Source organism: Osmia lignaria, chromosome 15 (genome assembly GCF_051020975.1).
Source record: "Osmia lignaria lignaria isolate PbOS001 chromosome 15, iyOsmLign1, whole genome shotgun sequence".
NCBI lineage: Eukaryota > Metazoa > Arthropoda > Insecta > Hymenoptera > Megachilidae > Osmia > Osmia lignaria.
In genome coordinates, this window is record NC_135046.1 from 12,366,823 (window position 1) to 12,377,958 (window position 11,136).

Consider the following 11,136-nt stretch of genomic DNA (forward strand, 5'->3'; position numbering starts at 1 on the left):
TACCTAGTTCTTTTGTAAACTCTTTGTATCACGCGAATTCGTTTCCCTGATTGGACGGTGGAAAATGCGATACGCTTGCAACGACGAATCACATCAGAGTATCTTTCGTGCAGCGAAATGAAAGTGACGTTATGTACTAAACGTTCAAATAACGTCGCACAAGGGATGTGAAAAGTGTTTTTTTTACAATCTACGAGTAACTGGCCTGTAGGTGTGTTTTTTTTTTTTCAGTTGCATCTCGTTGGATGCGTAGAGCACTCAGCTGTAGTACGGGTATGTGACGGAAAATGTTTCGATGGTAAAGATTCGCGTACCAAATTTTCAGCCGAAATACGAGCTGTCATCCGTTTGGATATCAAAACGGTCCTTCTAACACGAACATTGACGGGAAAAGAAGTAACTTATGATGGGGATAATAACGCTCGTAATATCCCACGTCAAAATTATCGCGATCGTTTAATCGACGCTGGGATTAAGGAATTTGTGCAGACTGTTCAGAAAACGGGAGTTCAGAGCTGACGTTCCATCAAAATGGGAAATTGTTTAAAACGTGTCGGAAGCAGTCAACAGGACAATACCACTTTGTTGAGTAACAATCCTGATCCTATGTTGACTAGTGGATCATCGCAAGAAGGCCTTGGACCTCCGATACCCTACAATGTAATTTCATTTTTCTTATTCGTTTCTCTACTCGTGCCATCTCTAAATATTCATTGATCTTCGATAATGCGTCTCCTTTAGATTTTCTTCGTTTTCTTTTTATTCTTATAACGACAGAACCATATTTGACGGAGGTAGTATTTAGATTGATTAAAAGATTAGTTTGATCAAAGATAACGTTAATTTCTTTTCAATTCTACAGGAAGTAGTGGGCTCTTATTATCCGTCAATTGCTACCAGAGAGCGTTATTTGCAATCTATGAATTTAAGCGTCGCTCGTGGAATCGGTGTTGGCGTTAATTTAGGACCAAACAGTGGATCCGGTACACTAAGCGAAGAAGAACAGCAAGTAAGAATTGCAAAACGCATAGGACTTATCCAGCATTTACCTATGAGAGAATACGATGGAGCTAAGAAAGGAGAGTGCGTGATTTGCATGATGGAGCTCCAAGTGGGAGAAGAAGTGCGTTATCTACCCTGTATGCACACCTATCATGCTGTCTGCATCGACGATTGGTTGCTACGTTCCCTGACGTGTCCATCATGTATGGAACCGGTAGATGCAGCATTAATTAGTTCGTATCATCCAACTACTTAACGCTGTAAACATGGAAACTGGAGTAGCTAATCGGTAATCAAACTATATTATTATGCTACACAGAGCCTCCGGAACGAATCATTAATTTTATTATTGCATATAATGGCTTCTAACTAGCAAAGGGGCCTCCTGATGTTAACGGCCGATTGTATTTGCCATTGTATTCAATGTATTCGCTCGCGGGCTGAGTAATAATAATACTTGTATCATACAAAATTGCAAATGTCTTCAGTATAGGTCGTTCCCTCTTACAGGGTAATGTTCTCCACATGGATCATTGAAAAACAAAAAAAAAATAAAAATAAGCTGTATTTATGATCAAAAAGGAACGGTAATAGTGCGATTAGTTTTCTGCAAGATCTAAAGTAGCCTTCTTTTCGTACAGTTGTGAAAGATATTCTATTTTGTGCTCGAATAAACGGAGCGATCGAGTGATGTAACATCGTGTTGCTAAACATATTTTAAGTTGAATAAAGTAGTATCAACTTGACTTTGGTGGTTTGGTCAAGCGATGACAGTCAACTGTATGCATTGTGAATATCATGAGCAATATGATGTATCACAGAATATCATACTATGTATATTTTTAACTATACGGTTGCAACCGTTTCATATTTCCAAGATATTGAAAACAATATTTTCAGATTATATCTTATGACTTTATAAAATCAATCTTGTTGTTTTTAAATACATTGTCTCTTGTTTAAAATATGGGTAATCCTTCTCTATAGAATGGGACATGATCCTTTAACGTATAATCGACAAAGTTGTAAAACAATAACATTGGCATTTTCTTTTTGTCATTTATATTCTGAATTACTTTGTGTGAAAAAAAAAACAACGGGCTGTTTGTAATCGTACCTTTATGTTATGTTATGTATTTTTTACCAGATATTATATGTATATTCCTTTTATATATACTACATTGTATTTCTAGTATTGAAAGTTTTACCAGCGTTAATTGAGTTCAGCAGGATACATGTGAACACTATAAACATTACATATATACCTACATAAATACATACATATATATGTTGCGTTGTTAGCGCTTTCACGTTGTAAGCAGAAACAATGCAATTATTACAGTCACTAATTCTATGGATTTATTAGGCGTATCTTATGTTAATCTTTAATTATTGACTTTACCATTAGTAATGATTATTTATCGCAATAAATATCTACGCGTAAGAGACTCGATCTTTATTTTTGTAAAAATATTTGAAGCGGGATACGTATCTTCGGCTTGCCTCCAATTCTACTACTAAATTTTAATATGATTAGGTCGAATAAAACGAAATCTCTGAAACGATTTAAGATCAGCCTCTAATTCGATAGAATCGTTTATAAAAGACAAATTTTCATATGAACGTAGAGCTCGTAAATACCATTTTTCTGATAGTTAAGGTAATTAGCCTGTAACTATTACTGTTGTTTTTCACTATACATTGTTTAAAAAATATTTAATGATTCGATGGATTTTGTATAAGGAATGTGTAATATTTTCTGTCAGATCGAAAATACTTTAATGTTTTATGAAAGCTTCACGTATAATGTTACTGATTTGTTTAAAAGGACAAATGATGCTGTGAAATAGTGATTTATTGACAAAATATAAATATACATATATATAGTGATTTAATACAAATATAAATATTTAGTAACAACTGATGAGTTTTTCAATAATACCTTCTCCCCCTCTTTTATTAAACAACAGTATCAGTAACATGTATTTGTAATTATTAGTTAAAATTCAGGTTATTCATATTTTTCAAAATTTTGAATAGTCTTGCATGTGTGTATTGTAACAAGCACTTACTCAAGTACTTATATAAGTAGTGTGAGTAGCTAATTAGCGATCCATTTTTATCATCTGAAACATTCGATTTATATACATATATATATGTATATCTATTGCGAATTCATATCGAAGAGGTAAAGTTACTTTATAATTGAAAACAATGGAATGTAAAAAGGGATTATTTTAACAATAAAAAATGTCACTAGCTAGAAAATTAACTTCTAGTAACACGAAGGTTGGAACGTTGTAAATAGAGAGAGAGATATAGTGGAGTGAGGGAATAGTCTCGCGCAATCGGTGAGGGAGTCTATCATCGGTCCGTAGGCGTCATCATGGTGTGTGGGTCGAAGCATTTTTTGAGAGAAGAGTTTGTTTTTAATGATTAATACGCGAAGATTTTTTATTATTACGGTGATGCTTTTACGGGAAGTTCCGTCGTCGTTTTACAAATCGCTATGGAGAATATCTTTGATACGTAACGTACAGTTACGAAATAAGTTTTGAACGGAACGATACGAGAGTGCATACGATGTCGGATTCCGAACAAGTATTTCTTCTACGTCGGCTTGTGTGGAAATGCAAATGGACCGTTATTGTTTTATCGATATTATGTGTTATTCCATTGAACGTTGTAAATGCCGACATGAAATCGTATGGTGCGAAGGATAATCAGTGTCCCGTTGAGTGTGGGTGCCTTGGGAATGTGGTGGACTGCAGTAGCTTACAATTGATCGGAGCACCCAGTGGTCTACCACCATGGACAGAGATCTTGTGAGTAAATACTCTCTCGTTATCCTATCAAGAACTTGTATCGTGACAATATCTTTATCTCTTTCATACATCGTTCACTTCGATTTCATTCAGCGCATTCCTTCGAATCTCTATATCGATACGTATCGATGTTGCTCTTTTTTTCTCCGAACGGCAATTACAGTACTTTAACAAGTTTACGTTTATATTTATGCTTTACTCCTTAATGTTACATTAAACCGAGTTATCGTTCAAACTGAAAAACTTCAAGTTGAAAGCTACGCATATTCAATGTAACATGATCTAACAAGATAAGATAGTATACGAGAATTTGTAACAGAAACGTTAATATACGTGATAACAGTATTCGCTTTAATAAGCAAAACACCAGCAATTATTTTTTAAATACCATTAGGAGATTGCTATATTTCATGCATATTTAATTCAGTTTCTAATTAATTATTATATTGGTTAAGGGTTTACTTCGATACCATAGATTTTAAGAGATTAAATGGTAATGGTAGTTTTTTTCTTCCAAATACATTAAGAGGAATTCATTACCATGTATGGTAATATGCACAAAAATGGACTGTTGGATAGTAAAATAAAAGATACCATTCCTTTAGTGTCCAGATGTCCTTGTTAGCTGTACCTGTGAGCAGTAAAAATGTTAGAAATACTACAATAAATTACAAATACTTCTTCATCTTACAGGGAATTAAAAGAAAATAATATAACTAGTTTGGAACCAGATGCCTTGTTACATTTAACTAAGCTCAAAGAACTGTGAGTACAGCGATGATTATGATTGATAATGTAATTTGTATGCAATAAATTTTGTTATTATTTTATTTTTAGGGATCTTAGTGCTAACAAATTTGGAGATAACTTTACAATTGTTTTACCAACAGCTACACAGTTACAAGGACTGAAAGTTAATAAAAATCAATTGACTAGAGTGCCTGATATGGTTTTTGTTGAAAATATAACTCACCTTGCATTGTAAGTATATATTGTATTCTTTCTTGAATAACATAGAAATAAAACATAATAATTTATTTACAGAGCTCATAACTCGATTAGCGATATAAATGGTACCGCTCTACTTACCTTGCAACGACTTGAAAATTTGGATGTCAGTGGAAATAGGATAAGCGTCATACGAAATGGATCATTTCTTGCTCCTAATTGCCTTACGCACTTGTACGTAATTTATCGCCGCGTTTCGTAACATGTTTTCAAACACGTATAATTTCTCTACCGATGTGTATAACTTTCAATCGTTTGTTACAGAAACTTAAATATGAATCAGATAAGGCTAATCGAAAATGGAAGTTTAGATAATCTAACTTCCTTGGAAGAACTACGTTTAAATAAAAATCATTTAACTCAATTGAAAGATCTTTTTACAAATTTAAGGAAACTGCGTATATTGTAAGAATCGACAATCATATTTGTTATTATGCCTGCGTTTTCATGGATGAAAAAGTAATATGTTCTTTATTTCAGAGAAATAAATAGAAACGAATTACAGACGATCCAAGGGCTTAGCCTCCTGGGTTTAAGAAATCTTAAAGAATTACGGTTAAAAAGAAATAAGATCGAATCGTTGGACGATGGAGCATTCTGGCCTCTTGAAAATTTAACGATATTACAACTTGATTTTAATTTACTAACTGTGGTGAGAAAAGGCGGTCTCTTTGGATTAGAGCGTTTACAAAAATTGACGCTGTCGCACAATCGAATAATCACGATCGAGGTGCAAGCTTGGGATAAGTGTAAAGAGATTGTAGAATTGTTAGTAATATTTTCATATCGCGATGCAATAATAATTCTCAATATAAATCAAATAAATAATACTAGATTATGATTTCGTTTTTACTCACAGGGATCTGTCGCACAACGAAATAGCTTCCGTCGCACGAGGTACATTTGAATTTTTAGAAAAATTGGAAAAACTGAAATTGGACCACAATCAAATTACGTACATTTCGGATGGCGCGTTCCGTTCAACTCCTAATCTACAGATACTGTACGTATACACATTGATGAAAATTTGACAAGTTTCTTACGATATTCGTTTTTATTTTCTATAAAGGGAACTTAATTTCAATAAAATTTCGTACATGGTGGAAGATATTAACGGCGTGTTTGATCCATTGGGCCAATTATGGAAATTAGGGTTGGCGTACAACGATATAAAATCCGTACACAAAGATGCATTTACCGGATTAAGTAGCGTAACAGAATTAGACTTAAGTGGAAACAATGTGACGAGCATTCAGGAAAATGCTTTCGCTTCAATGACCAGTTTGATTAAACTTCGTATGAACTCGAGTACGTATGAAAACACGATAACACATAGTAACGCGTAAGAAAATTATCCGAAATATTTGTACTCATTTCTGTTGACGTACGTAGGAACACTATTTTGCGACTGCGGTTTGCAGTGGTTAAGTATGTGGTTGCGCGAGCATAGATACAGCGATGCGGAAGTATATTGTGGATATCCGCATTGGTTACAGGGTATGTCGTTGACTCAGCTTCATCATAAAAATTTTACATGCGGTAAGTACGATGCTGTAAATATGTACTTGATAGATGTATAAATGAACAATTGTTTTATGGAGATAGACGAATATCCGAAACCAAGAATAATCGAAGAACCTAAAAGTCAGATGGGTATTAAAGGAGATAACGTAACGTTAATTTGTCGAGCAACCAGTACTGCCAGTGCGCGGCTACATTTTACATGGAAGCACGATAACGTGGAAATGGATAATGCAAATTCAGAAATAAATATTGATTCCGCGGAAAGTGGTGTAACAAAGGCGTCTTCCATCTTGCATCTTACTAACGTAACACATGCAAATGCTGGCAAATACCAGTGCATGGTTACAAACACGTACGGGACGACGTACTCTGCGAAAGCAAAAATAAGCATTATGGGTATATTTTTCAACATCTACAGCGAATTTACAGTTTATGAAACTTGTTATAGTATACGGTGAATTTTTATTCATATGTAGTTTATCCATCGTTCTCGAAAATTCCCCACGATATACGTGTAATTGCTGGAAGCACTGCTCGGCTCGAATGTTCCGCGGAGGGTCAACCGTCGCCGCAAATAGCGTGGCAAAAAGATGGAGGGAACAACTTTCCAGCGGCAAGGGAAAGAAGAATGCACATGATGCCAACAGACGACGTACTGTTCATCGTTGACGTGAAAACAGCGGATAGCGGCGTTTACTCTTGCACCGCGCAAAATCTTGCCGGCCTTATTGTCGCGAATGCAACTCTTACCATATTAGGTAAATAGGTCATCAACTACTTGGTTAAATCAACTTACGGTAACTAACTTATTCCTTTCGCTTCTCAAAGAAACACCGTCGTTCGTGAAACCGATGGAAAACAAAGAAATAACCGTCGGTGGTTCGATCGTGTTGGAGTGTATGGCAAGCGGTACACCAAGACCAAAGCTCTCCTGGCGTAAAAACGGAAGCCCTCTACAAGCTACGGAACGTCATTTCTTCACCGCTGAAGATCAATTATTAATAATCGTCAATACTAGAGCTAGCGACGCTGGGAGCTACGAATGCGAAATGAGTAATTCGTTGGGCAGTGTTGTTGGCGCGTCTCACCTTACAGTAAAACCAGGTAAAAAATTATAACATTTCATGATTTGTAAAAAGTCGATCAAGAAAATTATTCTTACCAATTTATTCTTCCCTCTGAGTAGCTCCGACCTCTACTCCTAGCCCCGCTTCGGTAAACGAAGACGATATACTAGGTTTGATAATAATCACCGTTGTATGCTGTGCCGTTGGTACGTCCATAGTGTGGGTGGTTATAATTTATCAGACTAGACGACGCCTAAATGCCGTTGCGCAAGCTAGAAACGCGCAAACGTCCACTGCTGTTGCAGCCCCTGTTCCGGACACACAGACGCATTTATATTTGGAAACGAGTTCTCAGCATAGCAAAGATAGCGGTACAGGAGATAGTACCAATCCTAGTAGCGACCAGTTACAATTATGTTTACCCGGTACGTACAAATGTCTATTATCTTTTTTATTCTCGCTCGGTTCATTTTCTTGGATGTGTTAAATTTACGTAATCCTAACGTTTACAGAGGAAATCGTCACGTGTTCTATGAACAACGAAGAAGAAACTGGAGCTGTAGTAAACGTCGGGGCACCGTTGTTACGGTACACGAATCACGAACGACAGGTTCGCGAGAACGAAGACTGTGCCGTATAAAATCATAAGAGATTCATCCGCGTTTCGTGCACAAACGTTTTCGTACGATCCTGTTACGCAAAGTTAGATCGAACGATTTTTCACTCATCAGTTTACGTAGCAAGGTATTCACCGTTGAACACGCGCAAACTCGTCGATTTTATCTCGTGTCGCACGGATATTATTGGTAAGTACAATAGAATCGATAAACGAGAGGCATCAGTCATTGTCATATTTATTATTACAAGAAACGATTGCCGCGAGAGCGCAGGGTAAACCAGAAAGTACTAGCGACGTACGATTTGTAAATATTTAGGATAAGGACTCGCGTATTAGTGTATTCAATGTCGTTAAAGAGAAAATAAGAGAACGAATACGATGACACCGGGAATCACCGTAAGCCGCAAAAGCCACTTATATTAATATTACTATTACTATTATTAGACCAGTCTTTTGTGATAGATATTTATTTGTAGGATTACGTAAATCATTAGACGGCGATTATAATTATAATAATGCCCAAGGATATAAGATTGCCTAAAAAAAGAAGGAACAAAAAAAAGAGAAACGTAAACAGGTTCACGCACACTTATTAAACATGTATAACGTAAACACGTACGCAAAAAAGTGCGTTTATATACATATGTACATTTGTTTGTAATAGCACCAAAGTGCTGGTATAGAGACACTTCGTGATTTGTCTTCCCCTCTTTTCAGTCCTTTTTTTTTTTTTAAATTCGTAGCCGATCGTTACCGATTTCTAGAGAATTACGTTTTCATATAATTTCATCGATCGGCTACGATTGCTCATTACTAACTATTTATCTATCCGCTTGTATCGATGACGAACCTTTAGTAGTATTACTTTTACTAAAGTTTCAAGTATGTAATGGAATCGGTATGTACGATTTAGTTGGTTCGCGGACGTCGTTCGAATATTTTACCGCTCGATCGAGAATCTTCAATTTTTCGACGCGATACCTTTGGTTCCCCAAGTCTGCCGCGAACTTTTGAAAGCGCAAGTAGACGACTGCGCGATTAAACTTAATTAGTGAAACGACAAGGCGACCGATATTATTTTCTCTGACTTTTTCGAGTTGATTTGTGATATTTTCATGCCGCGTAGGTAAACTCGTAATTTATACATTGTAATCTAATTAAACGTACGTGTTGCGGTGAACATTGAACGGGGAGGCGCGAATTTTGAAAGCGAGGAAAACGTGAAACGTTTGGTTTTCATACACGTGTATATTTTTCTAGTTCTTGCGAACGCGAGAACGTCGAAATTTCAGTGGAAAATTGATTGAGCGAATAATAATAGAGTGGTCGCGCTTCGAAAAGAAACTTTACCGTCGGATTTGAATTTTGGTGAATTCGGCACGAGCGTGACGGATGATTGTGTTCGATCGTTGCTCGATCAACTTACTCGAAAAGTTCAAAGGTCCATCGGGCGATCATACGCACCGGTCGTATGATCGCGCACACTTACCGATCATAAGTATTAACATTGTATTGCCAATAAATAAGATGATGTACAGCACGGCAAAACGATTTAGCTCGTGCTCGTGCGATATACCAAATAAGGTATCCCCGTTTAATTCAGTATTTTTTCCTTGTTGTTACGTGGTATATTCTAAACAAATATAATTAATCTATCGAGATAACGTTGTCGTCATTTCATGGTCGATTCGGCGTTTAATTAAAAAACACCAGGTCCCCTTTCTCCTTCCTTCTTTTCTCTGTCTTCTTCCTTTCCTTTTACACTTTATTTACCAAACAAGCGGATTTTTTTCGAATATTACAATCGCAAATATACATGTATGTATGTATGTATGTACATTTAAAAAAAAAAAAAACGAAAGAAAAGAGAGAGAGAGAGAGAGAGAGACGGACTCGGCAATTTCTTCTAAAAACTTTCATGACACGCCAGCGTATCAAATAATCTTTTATATACTATATGTATGTATATGTATAATGTATGTACATGCGTATACCGAATACACGTATTTATTATAGTTGCAGTCATAATCTATCTACCTAACTATTTATTTATATATAATATATATCTATCTATCTATCTATCAATCTCACAGTGTTCTTATTTTTCGAAAAGAAAACGCTCGACGAACATTATTCGATTGATACATATTCGGATTTTGTTTGATCGTCGATCGCTATGTAAGTAGCACGATTCGATTCGAACTTTACTAAATCAAATATACCAGACACCTTTGCCGCCGATTCTACGAATCGATATAATCAAGATCGAAGGGAAAGCACCATCGCATCGATATCGAAGCGTTTAAGCAGAGAGTAAACGAGATAAATAAGGAGCGGCTTAGTTTCAAGGAGAAAATAAAGAAACAAAATGTACAACGACACCTACATATGTACCCACTTATTTCCAAGTATCACAATAATCCAAGCATTGTAAATTTACACAAAGTGCGTCTCGGTTACGAATCTCTCGTTCGGTTCGTTGTTCGCGACGGGAATTCAAATATTTGCCGTGTTTTTGAATCTAAAGATTCTATCTTTTTTTCCTTTTTCTGCCGCTTTTATGAAAACAAAATTACTTTCCTAACGACGAACGATACGAATAAATAAGTAGAAGTACCCGGATATCGAACGAAACGTACGTCCTTTATCCTACCGTTGCTTAAGAACAATAATTGTAAAGATAAATGCACGACGCGAAAGATGGATTCCTTGGACGCATCTTTGTCGCTCGATCTTCGGTGAAATCATGTATTGTTCGGTAAAGAGAAAAATATCCTGCTTAGATCACACGAATTGTCGCGAAAGGTTTTCGTTCGATAAATCTTTAGGAAATTTCTTAAAGGTAACTTTAATTGCGGTAACGCCGCGAACGATTACATAGTTCGTAGCTATGTAACAGCCGCGGTTCCGGTTCTCCGAGTCAAGTTGAACCGATTTCTCCAGGTTCGGTGTTTATAAAAATATTCTTTTTCATCTACAGCGTGAATCGATCAATTATCTAAACTGAGCTAAACGATATCAGGTGGAACGCAGCACTCTCTTTGTCGCGCTTCAACGCATCCATCCATCTTTCCCACCTCTATCGTTTACA

General features: G+C 36.2%; 2 protein-coding genes across 2 annotated transcripts; both read left to right on the forward strand.

Annotated features, from left to right (window-relative positions):
* Positions 1 to 170: 170 nt before the first annotated feature.
* Positions 171 to 1,583, forward strand: Rnf11 (Ring finger protein 11). The gene is made up of 2 exons (XM_034333374.2): positions 171 to 660; positions 863 to 1,583. Exons 1-2 carry the CDS (start codon positions 532 to 534, stop codon positions 1,256 to 1,258), a joined length of 525 nt encoding a protein of 174 aa, XP_034189265.1. The 5' UTR covers positions 171 to 531; the 3' UTR covers positions 1,259 to 1,583.
* Positions 1,584 to 2,290: 707 nt separating this feature from the next.
* On the forward strand, positions 2,291 to 9,911 carry LOC117608351 (leucine-rich repeats and immunoglobulin-like domains protein 3). The gene is made up of 14 exons (XM_034333363.2): positions 2,291 to 3,827; positions 4,521 to 4,592; positions 4,665 to 4,808; positions 4,872 to 5,009; positions 5,100 to 5,240; positions 5,316 to 5,603; positions 5,695 to 5,838; positions 5,905 to 6,143; positions 6,228 to 6,374; positions 6,441 to 6,755; positions 6,836 to 7,117; positions 7,188 to 7,463; positions 7,546 to 7,851; positions 7,939 to 9,911. Exons 1-14 carry the CDS (start codon positions 3,586 to 3,588, stop codon positions 8,064 to 8,066), a joined length of 2,862 nt encoding a protein of 953 aa, XP_034189254.2. The 5' UTR covers positions 2,291 to 3,585; the 3' UTR covers positions 8,067 to 9,911.
* Positions 9,912 to 11,136: the final 1,225 nt, after the last annotated feature.